General features: G+C 43.2%; 1 protein-coding gene across 2 annotated transcripts in view; it reads right to left on the bottom strand.

Moving 5' to 3' along the window:
* Positions 1 to 26,053, bottom strand: part of STK39 (serine/threonine kinase 39) — a 146,574-nt gene that overhangs the window by 52,188 nt on the left and 68,333 nt on the right. For both annotated transcript variants that reach the window (XM_048483595.1, XM_048483596.1), the window contains exons 8-10: positions 23,745 to 23,878; positions 20,574 to 20,622; positions 20,388 to 20,453 (exon numbers count right to left, since the gene is read on the bottom strand). In XM_048483595.1, coding sequence (XP_048339552.1) covers positions 20,388 to 20,453; positions 20,574 to 20,622; positions 23,745 to 23,878 — 249 coding nt within the window. The remainder of the gene's footprint in view (positions 1 to 20,387; positions 20,454 to 20,573; positions 20,623 to 23,744; positions 23,879 to 26,053) is intronic.

Here is a 26,053-nt window from a genome sequence, read left to right as displayed (position 1 = left end):
AATTGGGAAACCTGAACGGTTCCACTATTCTTGAGAGGTTGATCTGAGATCACTGCAGAAGTGTTTCATGTTTCTAGAATAGACCTCAAAAACACTGCATCAGAACTAATTGTAAGTCACAAGCACAAACATTCTGAACGGCTCTTAAGACTAATACGCTGCCAGCACCATAAGGCCATGATGCCCACACTGTCAGGCCAGGCTATGCTACCAGAGTAACAGGAAGAAGATCCATGTTTGAAACTGTGGAATAGCAAAATGGAATCAAAACGCTGAGAAAAAAAAAGAATACATGGAAAGGTCCCATTACAGTCTTTCTGGAGGCCAGACAAGATGTAGTGTGATGTTTTCTCCTACCTTGAGAGTTAGCCCAAGACAAACAAAAGAATCTACAGGCAACAAGTGACTGCTGTATCTTAAGAAAGAAAAGGAGGACCACAACGGACATGGGTACCTCTCAGGCATGCCCTTCAATGAACTTTCCTCCTCATGCCACCTCTAGTACAGATACCATTTTTCTTTCTCCAAGTACTATCCATGAGGTAACATACCATGGTAGCTCTGTGACTGTCCTGTTCTTTCCACTCTTCTGGTCCCTGGAGCTAAACAAAAGCTGTAATAGCTGTCACAGGACCAAGCAGAAAGTGCCACGGGCTACCATCAGCTTCAGAAAATGGACGATGCAACAGATCCATTTCAACAAGAGCATTGATGCTTGATGCCCTAGGAAGTGCAAGAATCCAATCACATACCCTAGGACAGTGGTGGCGAACTTAAGGCACGCGTGCCAGAGGTGGCACTCAGAGCCCTCTCTGTGGGCACGCGCACACAGAGTTCATCGTGGAGGGGCAAAAAATCACACACACACCCCAAACACACCTAGGCTGGCCTGGGCCGCTGGGCACGATGTGCGTGCACTGCAGTGAGCAGGGAGGACTCGGCTGGCGGGCCTGGTGCCTGTGCTCTGGGTGGCTGCTGCCATAGCACTGTTAACCCCAATGATTTTTATGGGAAGAACTAACGCACAATCCTTTACCTGGGAGTAAGCTTGGTTGCTGGCAATGGGGCTTGCTTCTGACCTCCTAGGGTCGTGATTCTTCCGTTCGAAGCGTTGCATGGTTGTTTCACCAAGCTTACTCCCAAGTAACGTGCGCCTCAGAGCCAACCGTTCTTTCTAAACTAAAACCTCAGTATTCAGGTTAAATTGAAGTTGGCACTTTGCAATAAATAAGTGGGTTTCGGGTTGCAATTTGGGAACTCGGTCTTGAAAAGGTTTGTCATCACTGCCCTAGGACTATCCCTAAAAAGCTGCCATCCTGGAATGTGTTCTGTTTTAGGAAATCAGACATAGTACATCTTGTAACATCCCATATGCTAGAAGGACCATCACTTTGGCAAGAGGAGGAGGGCGGGGGGAAGAGTTTCTAATTTGGGTTCTATTATCCGCCAGTAACAAAGACTGTTCCCAACATGAATGGCAAACTTATTTGTAACTTTTAACTCACGTCGGTAACAAAGAGAACCTTCGGTCTTACAAAGACAAATTAACACACATTAGAAGGCACAATTCACATGAATCACAAGAGCGTACAGGTGATTAAAAAAAAGATTCTGAATGGCTGACATTTCAACTGTACCTAGGATAAAAGCAGTTCAGCACATTGTAATCTGCGGCAGAAAGCTGTTCGCAGGAAAGGGAGAAAAATTAACAAGCTACTGCCAACACTGCCGCAGCTGTGGAGGGAGACAATATGAATGTCAGCTAGGAAGAGAGAATGCAGGACAAATTAGAGGGTAAAAAAAGAGACCACAATTACAGAAAATGGCAAAAAGCAAATTACTGGGACACACACACACCATTTCCATTGTGACTGGATATACGATGAGGTCTTTGTTTTCTGGTCAGCACAGAAGCTATTTGTGTCAGAAGATGCCAGGCCTGTTTGCCAAAGGCCATTTTGAAAACTTCAACGGGGGATTAATTCAGGTAATAAATATAATGAGAAGACAATAATTCAGAGTGGCCAGAATGAGTGCAGATGAATATGCAAAGACCTGCAAACAATTGTTTACAGCTGTGTAGGTCCAAATGTTAAAATCCTAAGAGCCAATTCAATGACGTGCAACAGTGTGCGAGCTCCTGCGTTCCTCAGAAATCAACCCCTGCATCGGATGCCCAGATAACAGAGAGAGCAAATGACCAATAACAACAGCATACAAATGTCTTTTTGCTTGGTTGTCTTGAAATGCCTCCCAATGCCAGTTCACTACAACAAAGCTTTGCATGCTATTATACTGCCACCTTGAGATTACTTCAAGTCTGACACGTTTTAGCAATCTTTTTTGATTGCTCAATGGTTTGCTTTACATTGTTTTTATGCCCGTAGCTTAATTGCTAAGTGATGTAGGGTTAGTTATTATTGTCAAATATTGTTCATTTATGTTGTTTTTATGGTACTGTTTTTACTTGTGGACCACCTCAAGAAGGTTCCTGGGAAGACTGCACAAATTCCCTAAGTAAATACATAAATGTTCATCCTTGGATTTGCTTAGAGTCGACAACATGAAGAGTAGGTTGGAGAATTACATTAGTACAAGTGCATCTATGGTATTAAGGGCATTGAACCATTCACCTGCTTTACGTAATATTCCTCACAGCAATGTGCCCATTTTGAGGAAATGTAAACTGCCTGCACCACACTCTCTCAATACAATCTTCAACTAATCAATTAAAGGAGCATAAACAATGTGAAGGTGTACTTTAATCTGCAGGAACCGGGTTAGATTTTCTGCTCTGCCGCCTGAGCTGTGGAGGCTTATCTGGGGAATACAGATTAGTTTGTACACTCCAACACATGCCAGCTGGGTGACCTTGGGCTAGTCACAGATCTATGGCGCTCTCTCAGCTCCACCCACCTTATAGCGTGTTTGTTGTGAGGGGGGAAGGGAAAGGAGTCTGTAAGCCCCTTTGAGTCTCCTACAGGAGAGAAAGGGGGGATATAAATCCAAACTCTTCTTCTTCTTCAAACAGATGGCGCTGCCAAGTCTTGATTTGACCACAGTAAATTGATAGGTATGACCAAATAGCAGTTTTCTGTGTAGGTCCTCAGCTAAAGAAGGTTCACAGGGGAGGGGAAGGGGAAGGTTAAATGGAATTGGCATGAGCGTGCGCTGGTGCGTTTGCCCAACCCACCAGCATATTTGGCAAATATGCTAGTGGGGCGGGCAAGCTGGAAGGGGTGCAGGTATCGCAGACCTCAGCAGCACCCGACCTGGAAGGGACGCAGACTGTTCCAGGCTGTGTTGGCATCCTATTGGACCCCAGTGTGGGGAGGGGGGGACAGGACATTCCTGGGGGTGGAGCCAACTTTAGGCATAAGTCCATTCAGTTCCATGGGGAGGTTTGTTGATTTTTTAAAAAAAAATTGGCCTCCCTGAGCTACCTGAAAGTCCTTTGGAGGCATCAGGGCGGTGTGGTAGCAGCCCCATCTCCGGTTGTGGATGCCAGCACTATGCACTACAGAAGAGACGTATGCTTTAATCTGCCAACTAGAATGTTCTGGCATCTCCAAATGGCAAGACTTCATGCAACTCCTCTCCCAGCAGGCTGACACTGGTATCAAACTAAGTCACCCGGCTTAGTTAAATGAAGGGAAAGCATTTGATGTCATTTGTAATCTTCAATTTGCTTACTGTGGTATGCTGACTCCTGCTGCTACTACAACAGATGGCAAAAAAAAAATCATTCTAGATCACAGGTGTCAAACTTGCACCCCTCCAGATGTTATGGACTACAGTTCCCATCGTCCCCTGCCAGCATCATGATGGCAGGGGATGATGGGAACTGTAGTCCATAACATCTGGAGGGGCGTGAGTTTGACACCTATGTTCTAGATATAACCCCTGCCCCCCGCAATACAACCACATTCAAAGCGTGGAGAACATCTAACCACCTGGCAGTCATCCAAGCTAAGCCAGGGTACCAACTCATCATAGATACAAGTTAGCTATATAAACAGGCTTAATTAATAGATTAAATGCCATCAGTCCTGAGGAAAAATAAAAGAGAGTCTATCTGCCAATCACCTGGGGCTGCCTAACAGCTCAATCCACAAGCCCCCCCGCGGCCAGGAACAAAGACGTTGTCACACTGCCATGCTGTCCTCAGAGGGATTTCAGGTAGCATGGAGAGGCAACAAAAACAACAACCCCCCAGGTGCCTGAAAGACTTCCAGAGGGCTAAATGGAATTATGCCTTCCGAAAGGGTGGCATATGTCCAAGGCCCTAATGTCCTTGACTTAAAGTCCAGATAGAAGCTGACTACAGTCAGCTCTACTCCCCAGGAATGTCCCGTCCCCCACACCCCGCACGCCACACAAGCATCCATTTGGATGCAGCATAGCTCCATGGTAGTGCACACTTCCAGGTTTCACCACCGCGGAGCTGTGGGATGCCTGGACACCAGCATCCCTTATATTGGTGGAGGGGACAGACATGCCAGCAAAATGCCACAGCACATCCAAGTGGCGATTCGCCTCCCCCACACCCGCGGGATTGGTCCATGTTAGATCAAACTTTAAATGTGCCAGAAACTCAATTTTAGATTCCAGCTGAACTCAACACTGTTCTGGATATTTGCTTTGGTGAAATTTGTAGCCAACTTACAAATATCTGTATACTAGAATGAAATCTGCAAGATACTCTGCTTTGATAAAAGGCCCTGGATGGAAAAAAGGTTTCAGAATTCCTGGGCATCAAAATCAAACTCTTGGGTACATGGACAAGTAGACATTACAGAATCATTCATTCCTATTGAAGTGCATACAGTGCTACATATAACTATGATACAAATCATGAAGAAGATTTTTTAAATATATAAAGACTTGAAATACACTTTGATGATAATCTAGGAATGAAAACCAGTTTTGAATTATACAAAACAGCTCCTTCAGATTGAAATGACAGCAATTCAATTTAACAATGTACACAGAATTATAGCCACTGTTGTGCTACAAGGGGCTCATCAAATATTTATTGTTCGGTTATAACTAGTACATTTAATTACCATAAGGGAGCTTTATAAAATATATATATATCATCCAACTTAATTAAGGCAATTATAGGGAGGGAGTAAAAATGTTTTAGAAGCTATTTTGATTTTTATTGATTACATCAAACAAGGATGCTTATTCCTAACTACAAAAAAGGGAAGTAAAGGCTGGGGAGAGCCAATTATTTTACTGCACTTGACAACATCAGTTTTAGGGAAATGAATCTAAAATCCTGAAACAGATACCGTTAAACCCAGTCTTGGTCATAAGTCATTCAGAACGCATCAGGGTCTATTCATGCTAAAAGGGATTTTGTTCCCCTTGGAATTTGTGCAGTTGGAGAACTGTGATATGCAATGCCACATCAATATCAATTTCATCCATTTTCACAAGTCAAGTTAGCACTATGGACCAAACCACATTTAAAAACTGGGAAGAATTTTTTTTTAATGAAAGTCTTGGATAGGTAGGGTTTGTCTTTTTTTTTTCTTTGACCAATTAACAAACTATGGCAGAACATTTTTTTAAAATCTCAGTTGAGATCCAGATGTTAATAGTCAACCTGTTGAATGACAATATTTAAAACTGCAGCATCTGTTGGTTCTAAATAGGGCCCTGAAGCATTACGAGTGTCTGAATCTCCCTTACTCTTGGAAACTCTCATTGGATCAATGCATCAGACGAAATCTACAACCTGGAAAACCCACAACTTCCTAGAAACCTACAATATTTGTTTATAAATATTTCATGTTGATTAATACACAAAGTTTCAGAACTAAATGGAACAAGGAGGTGGATAGCCCTATTGTGCCCAAGTCCACAAGATCATGGGGCATTTGGTTCTGGATGAGGTTGTACTGCCCCAGAAGGACCGGGAGTGAGATCTGGGGGTGCTCCTGGATTCTTTGCTGTCCTTTGAGCTTCAGGTGACAGAAGTGGCCACAAGAGCTTTTCAGCAGTTCCATCTGGTTCATCAGCTCCACCTACTTTTGGACTAAGGGGACCTGGCCACAGTGTTACATGCTCTGGTAACCTCTCGTCTAGACTACTGTATTGTGCTCTTTGTGGGGCTGCCTTTAAAGACGGACCAGAAGCTGATGTAGCATGCAGCAGCTAGGTCAGGGGTAGGGAACCTGCGGCTCTCCAGATGTTCAGGAACTACAATTCCCATCAGCCCCTACCAGCATGGCCAATTGGCCATGCTGACAGAGGCTGATGGGAATTGTAGTTCCTGAACATCTGGAGAGCCGCAGGTTCCCTACCCCTGAGCTAGGTTGTTAGCTGGCATATCTGGTTAGATGCACATCATGCCAGTTCTTAGGGAATTGTACCGGCTGGTAGTTCACTCCAGGGCCCAATCCAAGGTGTTGATGTTGACATACAAAGCCCTGAACAGCTTGGGCCCTGCCGACCTGTAGGGGTGCCTGCACCTGTATGTACCTGCCTGGGCACTGAGGTCACAGAGGGAGGCATTCCTGGTGGTACCTCCCCTCTCCCCCAGGCTCTGGAATAGTCTCCTTGGAAATTCACTCTTTATGGGTTTAAGCACATGACAAAGATCTTCCTCTTCACCCAGGCATTTGGCTAGCCTCTCTGTGAACCCCTTCTACGGAGGCTGGTCTGGGGGATGGGGGTTGGAGTTCTTTTAATGCTATTTTAATTACTGTTTTAATTGTTATATTTTATCTATGATATTTTATTGTGGTTTTTAATTGTTTTAGCCTGTGCAAGTCCCCTAGAGTTGCTGGTAGGCAGGGTAAAATATTTATAAGGAAAATTAATAAAGTGCTTGCTTGTTTAGGATATCCTGAACACTATGACACCTTTTAATGAAGGACTAAACAAAGTGTCTCATCGCTGGCGCTATAACTTACCAGATGCATTTCTTAAACCTATGTTTTGGGCCTATCCAGTTATTTGGTCAGTTTGGGAGGAAGTAATTACGCACATCAATTCTGAATTAGAATAGTGATTGATCTTTGAGGATATCTATTAACTTTTAAATTATTTGCCTGTCTCTTGGAGACTAACTCATAGTCAATGAAAATGGACCCTCTGTGCCCCTTACCGTTGCTAAAATATTTGTAATACAAGACTGGGTAGATAAATGCTCACCTCCAGTAATCCCTTGGACTGAGGGTCTCCCAACTTTGTCAACATTTGAACATATGGAATATGGGCAACAACTGCACATGGACATATTTCTAGAAGAAGAGGAAGAGGAAGAGGAAGAGGAAGAGGAAGAGGAAGAAGAAGAAGAAGAAGAAGAAGAAGAAGAAGAAGAAGAAGAAGAAGAAGAAGAAGAAGAAGAAGAAGAAGAAGAAGAAGAAGAAGAAGAAGAAGAGTTGGATTTATATCCCCCTTTCTCTCCTGCAAGGAGACTCGAAGGGGCTTACAAACTCCTTTCCCTTCCTCCCACACAACAAACACCCTGTGAGGTGAGTGAGGCTGAGAGAGCTCTGTAGAGCTATGACTAACCCAAGGTCACCCAGCTGGGGTGTGTGGGAGTGCACAGGCTAATCTGAATTCCCCAGATAAGCCTCCACAGCTCAAGCGGCAGAGTGGGGAATCAAACCCGGTTCCTCCAGATTAGAGTACACCTACTCTTAACCACAACGCCACTGCTGCTCCCCAATAAAAGATTGGGAAATCTTTTATAAATTTTTATCTATAGACTTGCTATTACTGTGACTGGCCCAAGATCACCTAGGAAGCTTCATGTGGATGGGCAGGGAAAACAAATCCAGTTCACCCAGATAGAATTCTGGCGCTCATATGAAGGCGCAGGGAATCAAACCCGGTTCTTCAGATTAGAGTCCACTGCTCTTAACCACTACACGATGCTTTTCAATTTACAGGCTGTAGTTAAAAAAAATTAAAAAGTTATTCAGTCAGCAGCCCCTTGATGCTTTCAAGGATAGCCATGTAAACAAAGAATCAATAACAAAGTGAAGAAAAGCGCAAGTTGTGAGAACAGGCTCAGAATGATTTGGGGCTATTGATTTAGCTGTCACTCCTGCTTGCAAAAGAAAAAAGTCTTGTGATAATTGTGGAGTTTTGCATGCGCGGTTCTGGTTCTCTACTTTTTTTTAAATCTTGGGTTATATTTTAAACTTTGGTTGTTCTTTTTAGTCTTTAGTCAATTGCTGTCTTTTGAGTTGATTATGCTAGTTGCTCCACTGGTGTTTTCTAATCTGCCCAATTTTTAAAGGTTTTGGTGGTTTGTATGCATTATATTTAAACTGACATCAATATTATTGTAATTGACAACCAACTTCAGCAGTATCAAACAGTTTTAAATCAAAGATTTTATGAAAGATCAATAAGCACTTTCTCTTTATCTCTGTAACTCTGTAAATAAGAGGTCGGATCCTGCTAGCTTTTTAACTCAATCTAGTACACTACACTAAATACACTAAATAAAATACACTAAAATCATACTACATTTGAAAAGTCACTAAGGTGGGTGGGTGGGTGAGCAGGTCTAGTAGGTTTTAGTGGGAACTCTTATTATTTCCTGTTTATTTATAGATTTGTTTGGGTAAATTTATCCACTGTTGCAGATTGAAATGGAAAAGGGGAAGGTGCTTAAGTTTGAATATTTTGTAAATGTTAACTATTTATTGTTCTGATTTAAATTATTTACATTGCTTATTGTACTATTTATAAACTGTATTATTTATAGATTGTATTGAATATTGAATTGTGTATTGATTGTATATGTTATATGTTGATTAAGTGTAAGCCTCCGTGATCCCAGCCTTTGGCTGGGGCAGAGCGGAATATAAGAAGAAGAAGAAGAGTTTGGATTTATATCCCCCCTTTCTCTCCTGCAGGAGACTCAAAGGGGCTTACAATCTCCTTGCCCTTCCCCCCTCACAACAAACACCCTGTGAGGTAGGTGGGGCTGAGAGAGCTCCGAGAAGCTGTGACTAGCCCAAGGTCACCCAGCTGGCGTGTGTGGGATTCCCCAGATAAGCATGTGTGGGATTCCCCAGATAAGCCTCCACAACTCAAGCGGCAGAGCTGGGAATCAAACCCGGTTCCTCCAGATCAGAGTGCACCTGCTCTTAGCCACTACGCCACTGCTGCTCCTGTATTTTTATGTATTATTTCAGGCTTAATGCCACTGTACGCTGCCCTGAACACTTTGGGGGTAGACCAGGGTATGTATGTATGTATGTATGTATGTATGTATGTATGTATGTATGTATGTATGTATGTATGTATAAATAAATAAATAAATAAATAAATAAATAAAAATCTCACCCTATTCCCCTCCTTATTACAACTCCTACCTCATTTGCCTTTTGCCCATGCCGGCCCTACAATCTCCCACATAGCCTTTTGGTTCTCCATATTTCACCAACCGAAAACCTTGTCATATCCAACCCAAAGGTAAACATTCCCATTTTAGACTCTATAAATAAAAGTGTGCTCTATCAAGTAAGGTCTCCGAATCATCAAGTCCCACAAAAAGAACTATACTATTTCAGGTGTAAACTGCTCTCGTAAGATCTCAGGAATTTTCAATGCCATCCATCGTGGTATCCTTCTGGATTGACTTTCTGGGTTGGGATTGGGAGGTATCATCCTGCGGTGGTTCCAGTCCTACCTGGAAGGTAGGTTTCTAAAGGTAGTGTTGCAGGGCTGCAGCTCAGCCCCTTTTTTTATCCTGTGTGACCCCACAAGGTTGCATTTTGCCCCCTATGCTCTTTACCATCTGCATGCAACACTGGGTGGAGTCATCCACAGATTTGCTCATTACCACTATGCAGACAACACTCAGCTCTACCTTGTGCTTCCAGCTGATCCCAGGGAGGCTGTAGAAACCCTGAATCTGTACCCAGATACAGTTTTGGAGTGGACGACAGCTCTGGCTGATCGCAACAAGACCTAAGTGCTAACGGTAGAGGAAGGTCTCACTCATGATTTAAGATGCCGCCTGTTCTGGATGGAATTGAATTCCTCTTGAAGGAACAGGTCCATAGCCTAGGAGTGCTCTTGGGCCTAAGCATATTACGGGATAAGCAAGTGGAAGTTATGGCCAGGAGTACCTTTATCAGCTGTGACTGAACAATCAAATGTAGCATTCATTCCTGGGCAGAAACAAAACAGAAGAGTTTGGATTTATGTCCCCATTTCTCTCTTGTAAGGAGACTCAAAGGGGCTTACAAACACCTTTCCCTTCCTCTCCCCACGACAGACACACATGGGGCTGAGAGAGTTCCAAAAGAACCGGGACTATCCCAAAGTCACCCAGCAGGCATCATGCATAGGAGTGGGGAAACAAATGCTGTTTTTTACATTTTGGCCTGCAGGGGGCGCATTTTTAAATGTATCGGCATAAAAATTTCAGGGTATCTTCTGAATACTGTCCTGATGATGTTCCCCAAGTTTGGTGCAGTTTGGTTTAGGGGGACCCAAGTTATGGACCCCCAATGGGATGCCCCTATCCCCCATTGAATTCAACCATAAATGTCAACAATGAACAAAATCACAGCTTAAATAGAATACAAAATTCTACACCGGGGGCCCAGTGCAGAACAGTGGTCGTGCCTAATTAGGGTCTGTAATACCCAGGTTCAAATTCTGGCTCTGCCATGAAGCATGCTGGGTGATCTTGGGTAAGTCGCTCACTCTCAGCCTAACCTACCTTACAGGGTTTTTGTGAGGATAAAACAGAGGAGAAGAAAACATGTACACTTCTTTGGGTCCCCATTCGGTAGAAAGGTGGGGTACAAATGAAGGAAATGAATCAATCAATAAAATCCGATGCTATCTTTAAGGAACAGCAGCCACCTAACAGGCCAATACAGAAGCTGGAGACCTACCCGATTCAGTTAAAGGTTTGCTGGAATAAAGTGATCTTGCAAAAAAACTGGGTCAAAGGTTGTGAGCTCTTCATATCTCCTTTGGAAAGCAAAACCAGTGGGAGGGTGCCATGTCTGAAAATGTTTCTCTATCCCACAACCAAGCTGAAAGCAACAATGAAATGGCTCAAATCACCTCTAAGCATGCCCATATCATGGACACAATCCCAAATGTAAAATACCAATTGGAAACTGATGCTGTTTATGTATTTAAAATTCTGCACACACCTTCGCCAAGCTGCTCGACTGCAAGGCATCTTTTTTACCTCTGTTTCCTGATCTTTTCTGACAATCGGTTAATCCAGATTTACCAGGAGGCAGAAAAGTCTCCAATTGTCAGGGAGTGATCCATTAGAGGCCACTGTGTCCTTGGCAAAGTTACAGTCGGGACACTTGGCTGAAACACAGTTCACACCCATGGCTTCACAGAATGGTTCCTCCAACAAAGAACAGGCTGCCCTTCCAACTTAAATCCTGAAATTCAAGACACCAGTAGGGAAATGCTAGAAGTGTCATTCAGAATGCTGATGAAGGATCTTTGGGGGGAAAAAAGTTCTAACAGGCAGTTGCTTTACCGTTATGTCAAAAAGCTGACAGATGCATTTGTAGTGCCACTGCGCTAGAAGCCAGAATAAAAACCTTGAACAGTTTTTCACCCCGAAGAGTTAAAAATCCCCCATTTCAAGTCTTCAAATGGCTTACTTGCCAAAATTATCAAGATGCAGAGACTAAAAAATGTAAGTTTAACTTCATCACTCAGCAGGGGGTTTTCCACAGAGTCCTTTTTATTAGCCTCATCACACAATACTGGTACATAATGCCCTTTGAATATCTTAAAACCCTGTTTATATCTGCATCCTTTTGCTTTGGGGATTGATGTATGTCTGTGTATATGCAACCATGCCCCAGTAACCTCTATGAGGCATGATGATGAACTAGTGCCAGAGTGAATGGAACAACTGAACCTGAAAGAGAAAGGGGGAAATCACTTTTTGTTATATCGGCATGTTCCTAAAGGAATAAAAGAAAAACCTAAAAGTGATAAAGTAAATTCTGAAATTATGCATTGCAACTGCTCCCTCTAGTGGTCAACATGATTACCTCCTCATTCAGGCGGGTAGCCGTGTTGGTCTGAAGCAGCTGAAAAAAAGACTGGAGTACACGAAAACTTGTACCAAGAATTAAACTTTGATGGTCTTATAGGTGTCACTGGACTCAATTTTTTAAAATGACTACTTCCTAATAGTTTTCTTCAGCTGAAGAAGAACATTGAAACAGATTGAACAGGGGCACACACTGGAATTCAGGGAATATACTAAAGAGGAAGAGGGTGAAGAACTGCATTCAATCAACAACACAACAGATTTTGCTTTGAGTCATATCTCAGTCAGGATAAAACTGCTGTATGATACTGTAATAAAGATAAGCTAAATATTGCATTGTAGCCCAATTTCCCCTCACCAGACAAATGTTTTAGCAAGTTAATAGAGTATAATCAAGAGCACGCTGTCATGGCATCTAATATTATGAGGATACAGCCAGCCATGGCGTTAGATATATCCAACTAGCTTTAGTGCTATGAAAATTCTCTTCAATGACTACCGCTAAAAATGCTAGAATGCTAACAACTAACAATGACTACCACTAAAATGCTAGAAAAATTCCCTTTAACGACTACCACTAACAATGACTATGATAGGATCATAGGACCTGTATGGTCAAAAGCCACATGGGGTGGGGGGTAAAATAGAGAATTGTTAAGATTGAGCACACACAAAAAAGCTAGCTGGATTGAAGCCCTAATTCTGCACTGTGTTCCCAGTTGTCTAAAGTACTGCTGGAAATGTGTACAGGCTAGTTCATTCATCCACAACTACAGACGTGAAACCAGAAAGAGAATGGTGGAAATACCAAGTTGCAAAAGTATGAAGTCAAACAACATGACATGCCATACTTGCGGGGGCGGCGGCGGTGGCGGGGGGGGGGGGGGGCCACTGTGAATCAAAGAAGAGCTAATTCTACTTAGTAGGTGCCCTGCTTTCAAAGTTCAGGGTTGTATTTATCAACAGGGGTTTTAATAGTATGCAGGAAAAAAGTATTCAGGGTTTTACTACATGGCAGTAATGAAGGTTTTGGTGCAATATAGCCAAGTATTTATTACAATTATTTATAAACAATATTTTATATTGCAGGCATTTAATTAGAGACAATCAGGGAGGGGGGGTCTTTTAATTTAACTTGTTTTATTGACATAACAAACGTTTCTGTTCCGACCCTGAAAAAATAGTCATCCTTTATGGCTGCTTTCCAATATTAACCAATATTAAGGTCAACGAAAGTGTGCTGCTGCCCTCTGCTGCACATTTCGGTTCCAAGCCACTCTTCACTGTTGCTTCACTGCGGGAAGAGTGCACAGATCCATCACAGGCATTTGCAATCGGAAACTTCTCAATTCTGCACAAGTGGAAATTGGCTTTTGTGATCAGAGATTAACCGTGTCTGCATGGGTCTGTGCAATAATTTGCAGCAGTTTATATTTGCCAGCCGACAAGGCTTTAAGCGAACGCATCTTAAAACGATTATGGGGAGGCAACCGTCTTTGTAGCAAGCGGAGGAAGGGCAGATGGAAAGAGAGACACAGTTGGTGCTTATTTTACCAGCTGCAGTTAAACGCGTTCAAAATTACTTAATTACAATGGACAACCAGCGCCGAAAGGCTTGATACTGGATGTGTCAAAACTCACAAAGAAAAGTTTGTTTGGAAGCTGTACTGTAGAGCCCCTGGTTCCCAGGTGAAGAAAAACCACTCTACTGCCTAGCAATTCAACCAGCTAAGCACTACTGGTCAATGAGATTAGAATATGAATTTGTTCATCCCATCTAACACATCAGTTCTGGAGACGGGGGGGCAGGGGTCAGTGGGACCGGCACCCAAGATCCTGTAGTTCGGTCAGTCAAATTAAAGCTAACAGAATTTTAAAAACCAGAAGTGATTAGGAGTTTGGGAAAGAATCTAGCTTGGATGTTTGGACTATATCCAGCTTGTTCATTAAGTAATACAAAATGACTGGATGAAAGAAACTTGAGAAGGCCAAACAGAGAAGACAGGCAGCCAATTAGGGAGGGAGGGGCTAACTTTTTGAGGCTGAAAATCACAGCCTATTTACAGTTCAAGGAGAAAGCTGCCTGACGAACTATACTTCACAGACCTTGTGAGCCCCAAGGTCTCCTGTGAACTGTAGTTCCTCAGGCATTTTTTCCCCTAGGTTGCTTTTTTCAGTCTCAAAAAGTACTACAAAAAGAAAAGGAACGTAGGTAAGTGTGGGAAGGGGGTTGGGGTGTGTGTGTATGCTGCGGGGGGGGGGCACGGGGGGGTCATGGGGGAGGGGCCAGGGGGCAATTTTGCCCCCCCCCCCAGGCGTGCACCCAGTCCGCGATGCACCCCCCCGCCCCCTTGGCCCTCTGCCACTGAAGATGACCCCCACTTGCCACACAATGGCAACAATACAAGGGAGCCAAAAAGCAGCTCCTGAAAAATGCTGAATTGGTCCCACTGTCATTTTTAAAAGATGGGGGAACCCCTCTCCCTCCTCCCTCTCCCCCTCACTTACCTGCTGGCTGCTGAAGTCCACATGGGCTCAGGAGCAGCAGTGGCATAGTGGTTAAGAGCAGGTGCACTCTAATCTGGAGGAACCGAGTTTGATTCCCCGCTCTGCCGCTTGAGCTGTGGAGGCTTATCAGGGGAATTCAGATTAGCTTGTGCACTCCAACATACGCCAGCTTGGGCTAGTCACAGCTCTCCAGAAATTTCTCAGCCCCACCTACCTCACAGGGTGTTTGTTGTGAGGGGGGAAGGGAAAGGAGTTTGTAAGCCCCTTTGAGTCTCCTTACAGGAGAGAAAGGGGGGGGGGGGTATAAATCCAAACTCTTCTTCTTCTTCTCAGAGGTGGCAGACAGTTGAATGCTGGGCTTGGAACACCCAGCATTTGGTTCTGACCCACCACCTCCAAAGTCCATGTGAGTCTCAGAGGCAGCAAGCAATGCAGAGCTTAACACTAGTCTCCACCCCAGTGTTAAGCTCTGCACCACCTGCCACCTCCGAGTCCCATGTGGGCTTTGGAGGTTTGAAATTTTTCAGGATCAAGTCTAATAACCCCCCCAAAATTGAAAAATCTGGGGGGGGCAGGGGAAACCCCATACCAGTATGGGGGTTTGGACTGTTTCATTTTAAAAAAAAAATCTGAGGATTTTAAAACTAAGACAAAAAAATACCCCCCACGTCCCCAAACGGTGAACAAGTCTTCTCTGCATAGCCCCCCTAGACTTGGTGGCATCCCATTCAAGCACTAACCAGGGCTGACCCAGCTTTCCTTCACGTCAGGGCAGCCACCACTTATCAATGGACAACTAAATATTTTTAAACCCTGATGACACCAACATTTTCCCCCTTCTTTGATCGACAAGATTTTGTTTGCAACATGGAGACAGGACAGACTTCTTTCAGACCGCAACAGGAACGACCCAATCAGATTTCAGCATTTTTGTCTCATTTCACTCCAACTTTTAAGAATATCCTTAAGTCCTTCCCATTAAAGTCAATGGAATTTGCAAAAACCTCTGTAGAAATCAAGCTGTTTAGATGTAATTTTAGAGGGGTTTAAGACACATTCAAGCATACTTAGACAGGAGAAAACTGATTCACAGCAGGTTAACACCTCTATATTGCAACCAACCACTGCACAGAACTGAAAAGGAAAGAGGCTGCCAACTCAACTATCATTTGTGCAGGTAATGAAATCAAAGAGTATCAGCATGGTTCCATGATGAAAGTGTCAGACTAGGAGTGAGGAAACACAGGTTCAATTCCCCCAGTCACCTACTGAGTGACCTTTGACCAATTCCCTCTCAGCCTAACCAATCACACAAGATGGCTCCAAGGACAACATGACAGCCAAGAACTACGCACAACAGTTTGAGCCTTAGGGAGGAAGGTCAAGATAAAAATATGAAAGCAAAGCAAAGGCATATCACATTTCAGTATCTAAGGGGGAAAAAACTGAATACTCTGAAACATACTTATAAGAAGGCATACAGAATTCCCTCCGGGGTTTTCAGCACTTGGAAAAAAAAAGGGAACTCAACAGTAGTGAAAGGTAGCTGGTTTCCCTCACAGTCCTGACAAGTCTGCTCGATTGGAGCCATTATCTCCCAGAGTCCATTCATGCTGTCCCTGTGGGCCTGCTGCATTCAACATTTCTGTTTACTTTCCAGTGAGATTTTCCCCTCACTAATAGAAAGCAGAAAAAGCTCACATATCTTCTAAGCATCTCTCTCTCTCTCTCTCTCTCTCAAACACACACACACACAAAGAAGGAATTCACTGCTTTAAGAGATAGATAAAAATCTTAAATAAAAGCTAGACACTTAGAACTTAATTTACATTTTTACTAGCTGCAAACACCACTTAAGATTTTTTTCCGCTTCCAATTAAAACAGCACTTTAGCAAATGTTTACGCATGCCACCCTATTTTTACACTACTCGGAGCTCCAAATATAAACCTACCTAATTTATACAAAGAAAAGAACACACTTCAGGGTTGTGGCTTTTGAAATTCAGGAGTAGTCCCTATCAGAAAAGCAGCACTAGTGGTTCATTCACAAGAATGAAGTAAATCAACTTTCTGTGGGCACCTGAAAAAAAATCTCCATGTGGTGAACTGCTTCAACCATAAGCTTACTGATCGTCAGGCGTCTGTTTAGAGGAGTCAGTGTCTTATCAGTACTGCTGGTAGATCTGACAATGGGTCTACTTCAGGGGTCCCCAACCTTTCTGTGCCTCTGAAATTCTGACATAGGATGGTGGGCTCAACAACAAAATGGCTGCTAAGAGAGGTGGAGCCAATGATAAATCAGTCGACATTTCAGGCAGAAGTTCTCCTTAACATAATGCATTGTAATCTGCACAGCCAATCAGAACTCCAGTGAAAATCTGAAGCCCTGCTGGGAAAAAGCCTCAACTGGCCCCATCCAAATACTGGGCAGGCACCAGGAAAGGTGTCAGGGGAGCCACCATGGAGACCCCACACTGGAGGTACCTCACTGGAGATCCCAGTCTATGTAGTTCAGCACCTTGTTTCTGGCAGAGCCTGGCTAGATACCTCAAAGATGGACATGAACAGAACCTGAAGGCACCACATCTCTCCTTTCTCCTCAGCAACTGGCCTATCACTGCTGAAAGAGAGACATTCCATTTAGCTATCAAAGCTAATAGCTCACTAATATTATCTTCCGTAGATCTGTCCAAAATTTCCTCCAAAATTATTCAAGTCAGTAGCTGTTTTCACACCTGATGGCAGTAAATTCCTACATTTAGTTACATGTTGTATTTAAGAAATACTTTTGCCCATTCTGACTGCTCAACCAACCTCACTGAGTGACTTACAGTCAGTGGTGGGATCCAAAAATTTTAGTAACAGGTTCCCATGGTGGTGGGATTCAAACTGTGGCATAGCACCAATGGAGCTGGGCGGGGCATGACAGGGGCGGGCCAGGCATTCCGCAGGCAGGGCATTCCTGGGCGGGGCTGTGGCAAGGATGCAGCCACTGCACCGGTCCTTGGGTGGGAAATGAATGCACGCAGGTGCAGGCTGCCACGCACGCCGGTGCACCTCCTGCTAGACTGCTTCAAGTTCTGCACACTACTGCTGAGAGGAGGGGCGTAACTAAGGCAAAAATCACGTGGCAAAATCACCAATTAGTAACCCCTTCTCGGCACACACAAATAATTAGTAACCTACTCTTGGGAACCTTTGAGAACCTGCTGGATCCCACCTCTGCTTACAGTGCAATCCAGAGGGGAGGGAGGGCAAACGTCTGAGGAGGCAGTGTGACCCCTGCGGACATAAATGCCCTTTATGCCGGTGTGCACGGCATTTATGCCTGCACAGGGGCATCTGTACTGGCGTTAAGGAGTTGCATATCAGTGCAACATCCAGGCACCAAAGTAGCCATGGCCAGTGCTGAAGGGGGCATTTCTTGGGGCAGTACCAGCTTTAAATGGTTTCCTAAGCCTTCTGGCCTGGGAACACCCCCATTTGCTGGTGCAGACGTATGCTGGCAAAAAGGTAGGCACAGCCCATTGTTCTGCATAAGGGGATGTCACAGAGGTCAAGGGAGCATCACTTTTGGCTTGCTGGCCATAGCGCAGCAAGCATTTTAGGAGGCAGTGCAGCTGCACCGTCCCACCCACCCTGCAACGAACCACCCTTAGGATTACACTGCCCATTTCAGTATTATCAGGGAGGGGGGAAAATCCTAATTTTATGGTCTCTGCCAAATCTGACTACCCTTCCTGCTCCCTTCCTGCTCCAGATTAGTATGTTAACAATGTAGTAGTAGATCCACTACACATCCCTGGGGATCCCCACGGTTTACCTCTCTCAGTTGTGAGAATTATCCATTTACTCCTATCCTGAAGTATTGTTCTTCAATTAGCAGCTGATTTGCAGAGATTCGTCATCTTGCTCCATGATCACCGTGCTTACTCAAGCATCTTTGTTCATCTTGATGACAACCTTACTTGGTCCATCACCATTTAATATATTCTGGCATTAATAGTGCCTTCCAACAATTTGCTAATTCCCAAAAAGAGGCCATTTACTGTAATGTGACTGATTTCCTTCATGGATGATATTAGAAAAGAATTCCAAAAAGGAGTGAGGCCATTTACTGTAATTTACTGATTTCTTTCATGGATGACATTTTGTTAAAAAAAGGTGTTGCACAGGTCTTCCAATCCTCCAGCAAGAAAAAAGTTTTTAGTGACAAGATTAATATTGCTAATAGAACATTTCACATTTAAAATGCCTTTAAAAACTCTGCTGCCCCTGCCATCTGGATTCAGGGACTTGTTAACTTTTAATTTGCCCTACAACTTCACACTGACGAGGGAAGAAAATTATCTGGTGAAAGTACGGTGATTATATGTAGCCTTTCTCCAAACATGCAGTTATAATCATACTGCATAAAAAATTAAAATGTCAAAGTGTGTCAGGTGGTTGAAAGGGCAATTCTTATTCTGTGTCAGCCAATAATAATGCCCAGACTTCAGAGTTGTTTGAGGCTCAACTGGAAAAGGGAAGGGACAGAAATAGGAGGAAAGATATACTGGGGAGAGCGGAATTAAGCCAGTCAGACACTAAGGCCCAACCAAATTAGATTTCATCAGAAATGAGATGCTACCATTCGCTTCCATTTCCTTCTAACATCTTAGAAAATCTAGCTCAGGAAGATGTGCAGATAAATCGTAGCCCACATTCCTCACAGCCACTAGGTAAACTTTTTTAAAAAAATATTTATACTATTTATTGCTACTAATGTGTCATGGGGGAGCATAGAAGCATGAAATGCTGCTTTCTCTGTCCTGATTTTGGTGCTCTTCTGCTCCAGCTAGACATTTCCAGAAAGACATTACCAGAAAAAAGACATTGGCCACACATTTCAGGTAGTGTTTAGCTTGGCCCTGAGCCTGTAAGAAAGTCCATAATTACTCTTCTCCTCCCTCAAAATTTACTTGCAAGAAAGAAGAAGAAGAGTTTGGATTTATATCCCCCCTTTCTCTCCTGTAGGAGACTCAAATGAGTTTACAATCTCCTTGCCCTTCCCCCCTCACAAAAAACACCCTGTGAGGTAGGTGGGGCTGAGAGAGCTCCGAGAAGCTGTGACTAGCCCAAGGTCACCCATCTGGCACATGTGGGAGTGTACAGGCTAATCTGAATTCCCCAGATAAGCCTCCACCGCTCAGGCGGCAGAGCTGGGAATCAAACTCGGTTCCTCCAGATTAGATACATGAGCTCTTAAACTCCTACGCCCCTGCTGCTCCCAACCAACATACTCCTGAACACTGGGGCTGTGTATTCTTTCCTCAGTACACTGGGTTTTTTACTTTGTCCTCACACACCTTTGCAAAAGGAATAAGCAAACACACAGAATTTCCCTTGCAATAAGAATCCAGAAAATACTCCATTTCTCTCTTTTAGGAGTGGGTCAAGCAGAAACTTGTTTCTGAGTTGCCTGAATTTTGGTTTATAAGGAGACAACCTTGTTGCCTGTCTGAATTGGCTGGTAACCCAAGTCAGCCCACACCAGCACCATGGCAGTAACAGTGGCTGTTGCAGTGCTGCTACTAAAAGTTGGAGTATTTCCTTCCTTCCCTTCCCTTCCCTTCCCTTCCCTTGTCCTGCCTGCTTCTTCACCAATGGCATGGTAGGACAGAGGCTTAAACCCCCGTCCTCACCCCCTGTCAACCCTGCAACAGCCTTCAGGCAATATTTGCCATGTAAACACACTGTATTCCAAACTAATAATAAACCTGAATATGACCCACTTACTAAGCATTAAAAGGACTTGTGCTTGCATTCCCCATTTCCCACTGCAACACTGAATGGTCCAAGGAATCTTACCTTTTTTGCTCTTTGTGCTATGTCAGGGGTCTTTGTGAGAAGCTTCTCAATCAAGTATTCTCTAGTCTGCAAAATGAACGTTATAATTAAAGCCAGCCTCAAGAAAGGAGGTGGGGCGGGGGGGGGGGGGGGATACACATCAAGCTTAAGATAATTCAGTAAGAACACCTGCTGTAACTATTTTACCTTGGCTTTCTGGAAGAATTTGCATTTTAAAAGTTCTGCTGCTGTAGGCCTGGAAGATCAAGAAAAAGTTTCAATGGACCAGACAGAAAAAAGACAACTCCTCGTTAATACAGTTCAGGGCACCGAGGTTCTTCAGAATTTCTCACTTTGCCCTCAAAGGCCGCTCAAACTGCTAGCTTCAACGTTTGGGCATTTTCAGCTGACATCTGCTAACTAAGAATGTGTTTCTTGTGAGAACTGAATATTCAGGATGAAGTTTTATAAACCAGAATATTATACCGTGGTTTATGTTAGGGGCAAGGGTTATGCAGACAGCGTCACGCCCGAATATGTTGCTTGGCACTGAGGGCCAGATCGCCACCCAAGCAACTGAGGCATTGATAATACCAGTGCAATCAGTGGTGCAGAAGGCAACAGACGTGGCTTATGCTTGCCATTGCCTCCTAGACCTGCACCTGAGTCCAAAGTGAGCCCCTCAGATTGTGGCAGTATCACTGGAGTTTGGCTTACTCCAGGCATGACTGGCTGTGGCCCCTTCCACACATGCGGAATAATGCACTTTCAATCCACTTTCAACGTACTTGGAAGCTGGATTTTACTGTGCAGAATAGCAAAATTCACTTTCAAACAATTGCAAAAGTGAATGGAACGTGCATTAGTTTGCACATTATGTGCAGAAGGGGCCTGAGTATCTCCCTTCACTAAATGTCTCCCTTAAAGTATTTGAGAATAGCTCAGTGACAATAGCCCTTGTCTCTCTTTCATCCTCCTCTGCTCCAACCTGACATAGCAACATCTTCACAGGTAGATGTTTCACTTGTTTTTTCAGTACTTGGGTTAAAGAAGGCTGTGTGTCCGTTTATAGAGGATCAGAAACAGATGAAGTTATGGCTGAGATAAAGAAAACGACTTCACCGTTTTGTACACATTTATCGATGATCTGAGCCAACTGACTATGGAATTTTTTTTAAAAAAAAAAACTCAAACGTACTCTTCAAGTGAGACCCAAATGCTACCTGGTCAAATTTGTTAGGTATGGAGATTTTTTAAAAAATGAATTACTTTACCTATTTTGTGAATTGGCTTCCAACATTTTAAAATGGAAAGGTATGTAGGACAGTTACTGGGGAAGTGAAAGTATCTGTGTGTCCTTCACAGATTGCCAAGGGCAAAAGAATGGAGCATAAGTCAGGGGAAAGAGTGAGAACGTGAACTCTGACCTGCCTGAGGTAAGGTGTGCTGGCTAACCTGATCAGTCACCTCAATCAGTTTCAAACTTGTAATTCTTGGTGCTTTTAAGGCAACCCAGATCCATAAAGCTGCTCTAGTAGCTAAGCAACTACTGACAGAGAAAGTGAACTTACTACCCCACAATGGGAGAGACCTCCAATGTTTGCTACTAATATGAAAGTGGCAGTACTATAAACATACGAAGCAGCCTTATTCTGAATCCAATCAGTGGTCCGTCCAGGTCACGAGCGTCTACTCTGACGGGCAATCGCTCTTCAGGTTCTTAGATTTTTCCTGACATCTTCAACCATTTTAAATGGAAATGCCAGATCAACCTCAGAACGTTATGTGCCTTGTCACTGAGCTATTCTCAAATACTTTAAAGGAGACATTTAGTGAAGGGAGATACTCAGCTTTCTTGAGTCTCATCCTGTTTGCTCCCTTGATCTCCTACTTACCAATGACACAACAACCATATGGAAAATCGGGGAGGAGTTGTGCATAGCTATGGGATAGGGGATCAGTTTACAACAATGAGAAACCAGTACAATAGGTGTTGAAGCAGCAAGTCGAAATATGCTCCCCAACCCCCCCAGGTCACAGACAGGACCAAAGTGACTTAAAATATATATATATTGAAATATAGAAATGGGCTATTGGAATTTTATGGTATATGTATATATACCATAAAATTCCAATAGCCCATTTCTTCCCAAAGTATTCAATGAGCATTATTTTGCACATTGCCTGTCTTGAAATATCTGCTTGCATTTACTTCTCATAACATGGAAAAAGCAGCTTTGCCTGAAAAACTGGGCATGGTTTCAACTCAGACCCATCCTGTTTTGTGACTACCTAAAATAACAACATTCCTCAACTGTTGGCACCTTCTGAAGGTACAAAATGTATTCTGAACAACTAAGAAGGTGAGGAGTTCTGAGGTCTAGAAGGGTTCACATACCTGAAGATTTGACTGTTGTGGGAGAAAAATATTAAGCAGATGGAAGCGGACCAGGGACTCTGACCAGTGGCCACACACCCAAGAAAATGAGAGTGGGGTCATTTTGTGGCTAGGGGTGACACACTGGATGTTTAAAGGGGTGAATGAAAAAAAGGTTTGTCCAAGTTTCAAGGACGAGCTGGCACACAACTGTCCATCACACTTTGAAAGCATAAGAATTGTAGCTTCCAGTTGTCTCCTGGAAATAACAGCTCATCAATTTGAGTTCAATCCAATAACAGAACAGTAGATTTCTTGTACTCGGTACACGGCTTGACCAAAATGTGCTCTCAAAACATTTCGAACTAAGTAACACCTTTGATTTGCTGCCTAGTGGTAGACGTTTGCTTAAAGCAAGTTCCTTGGGGACTCAGGAGTTAATGAGAAAGGAATTTGTTTATAATTATTTTGAAAAATATCACAGAAGGGAAGAGAAGCAGTCAGAAAGATTCAAAAGGTTAATTTAAATAGCATGCATTCATCTATTAATTTTCAGCATGAAATCCTTTTCTTGCGGTCGGAGTGACAATTGCCCCATGTTGACTGAAGTAAAAACACACACACAACAAATCTTGGTTTGCTTCACCGATATTCCCCAATCAAACCACCCTGTTGTAGACCTCCAACTCCCATGGATACTGTTCCTGTGGTTTTCTGTCTCTCAGAATAAGCAGTCTGAAGTGAATCTGGAACTGCAACATGAGGGCAGGAAAATCACTTTCCATGGATGGAAATCCCTTCCCTTATTTCTGGATTCAGCCCACCATAAAGCATTGACGAAATATTAAACTAGTGGAAGCGGGTCACTAGATACTTCACAACACCTCCTTCTTCTGCAGAGCGGTTAAGTGCCAATGGAGAAGCATGAAGCAGTTAGGTGAACGTTCATAATATAACGCATAATCCTCTTAATATAACTTTTATTTTTAAAAAGCACACACCTTTTAGAAGGGTCTTTTTGAAGACATAATGAAATTAGTTTCCTAAAAGACTTGCCGTACTTCTTCATTATTTCTTTATCTTCCACACCAGTTTCCAGTGTTGGAGGATCATTTTGCAATGTCAGCATTAACACCTACACGGAAACCAAAAAAGGGACAATAAAAACAGTTTTAGCCACATAAATCAAATACTGATTCATTCATTAATAAACCCTTATGCCATGAACAATTACTATAAATTTAGAACATACAAAGATGAGGCAAAGGAGTGTGCTTATGTATGTGTGTGCTATCAAGTCACAGCTGACCAATGGCGACCCTGTAGGATTTTCAAGGCGAAAGACGTTCAGAGGTGGTCCGAGAGGGGTCTGAGAGAACTGTGACAGGTCCAAGGTCACACAGCAGGCTTCTTGTAGAGGAGTGGGGAATAGAACCTGGTTCTCAGATTAGAGTCCACCACTTTTAACCACAACACAATGTTGACTTTTCACATGCGTATGTTTAGAGACAAACGTCACGTGAGGATTATGCAGAAGGATTTACAAGGTTGGATATCAAGGAGGAAACCAGCTGAGCTTGAAGGATAACTTCAGAAATCCACAATGTGGCAGAGAAGGCTAGTGCATTGAAATGCTCTATTTGCACAGGAAAATTCACTGTTGGATCATGCCTTCTCTGTCAGACCCTTCCCTTGGCTGCTTCAGACAATCATGATTACTGTACGCCACAGTTGCATAGGATTCTGAACCAAATATCAAACTCTATGCTAATGACATAAGCATTAACATAGGACAGCCTGGGGTAAAAAAAAAGTCACACTGACAAGGGAGGAAGAGCACAGTCTCAAAGGCCAATGAATGAAACTAACCAACCCCAGGTCACAGTTTGTTTACATGTCTTAGAAGAGTACAGTTAATATACCGGCTTATCACCTTCCTGAAACCAGGAACTACTATAATTTGTGGTTACAACTATGGCAAATATTTTTTTATTCAGCCATTATGACGAAAAATGAGGAACAGGAAGTGACCTCACATACCCTTGTGAAAAAAATGAAGCATTAATATAGGAGCCAGAGCTAGAAGTAAATAGTTCTGGCACCTGCATGTTCAAGGCTGCGGTCACAGAACTTAAATTACTATAGTTCAGCTGTGCCTTATGCTTATTCCTAATTATCCAACGCTGAATCTTAAGAATTCAAAAGGAGGGGTGTTTTTTCTCCCATTTCTGTGAAACACACAGATGACTGCAGCACCTGTTTCAGCTCTTCTCCTTTCTTTAAGGAACTGGTCCAAGAAAATTTAAGCATAAGCATAGCATGTATAAAACAGACATCTAGAGGTAGAGAACAAGGCTTATTGCAGTACATAAATATGCAGCTTTCTATATATTAATAGAATCTTTACGGTAAGTGAATTAACATTCTCGAACTACCATTATTTTTAGCTACAAATTATTTTGCGAGAATGCAAACATGTGTCAATCGTCTACTTTATCTTTTAGCACGGAAATCTTCCTCACTTGAATAAAAACATTAGTTCCAATTAACACATCAGCGGTGCATTAGAAATAAAATTTCCAATTTCAACAATTCTACAATTCGGAAGCTCAGAAGACTCAATACTGCAAAGCCTCAAAAAAAAAAAAACCCAGAAAACACCTATTTTCCAAACAGGACTTGCATTTCTGGCTACGAACAGAAATCTAGGGCAACGCCTGCAGAAAGGTGTGTACTTCTGAAAGGGCCTCTCCAGATATTCCCCTGTCCCGTTCCATCTCAGGCTTCCACCAGTGAGTGAAGTCCAGTTTGTTTCATTTGGCATTGTCTCCATAACCTCTCTCTCCTGTGTTTCAATTGCTTTTTTTTAATACATGTTTTATTTTTGGGTTTTACTTGATTTTATGATTTTTTAAAAAATATTTCGCTTTTAATTTTTATCTGCCCTAGTGGTCCTGTTTAGACAGAAAGGTGGAGTATAATCATCCAGTTGTCTGCAACCAGAGCCACGTTCCACAGGGCTTGTAAGATAGAGATGTTCCACCAGGCCTATCATGAGGGTGTCAAGGTCCTGGACCCTGGCACCACCCGCAACCCCACTCCCTGGGGTCTGAGGCACCCTTTCTCTGGCCTCAAGCAGGGTTCCTGGAGGTTGGCAAACTTCTGGGAGCCCTTTCCACGGTTGTCAGGTCCTGTGGCAGGCCTAGGCTACATAGGATAATCTTCCCCGGCCATCCAGGACCTCGCCTTCTTTATACCCTTCTCCCAGTCCAGGCTCCTCCCCCGGTCCAATTCCCTTCAGAGCCTTCTT

Source organism: Sphaerodactylus townsendi, linkage group LG02 (genome assembly GCF_021028975.2).
Source record: "Sphaerodactylus townsendi isolate TG3544 linkage group LG02, MPM_Stown_v2.3, whole genome shotgun sequence".
NCBI lineage: Eukaryota > Metazoa > Chordata > Lepidosauria > Squamata > Sphaerodactylidae > Sphaerodactylus > Sphaerodactylus townsendi.
The sequence above is the reverse complement of the archived record's forward strand: the minus strand, read 5'-3'. Positions and strand labels throughout refer to the sequence as shown.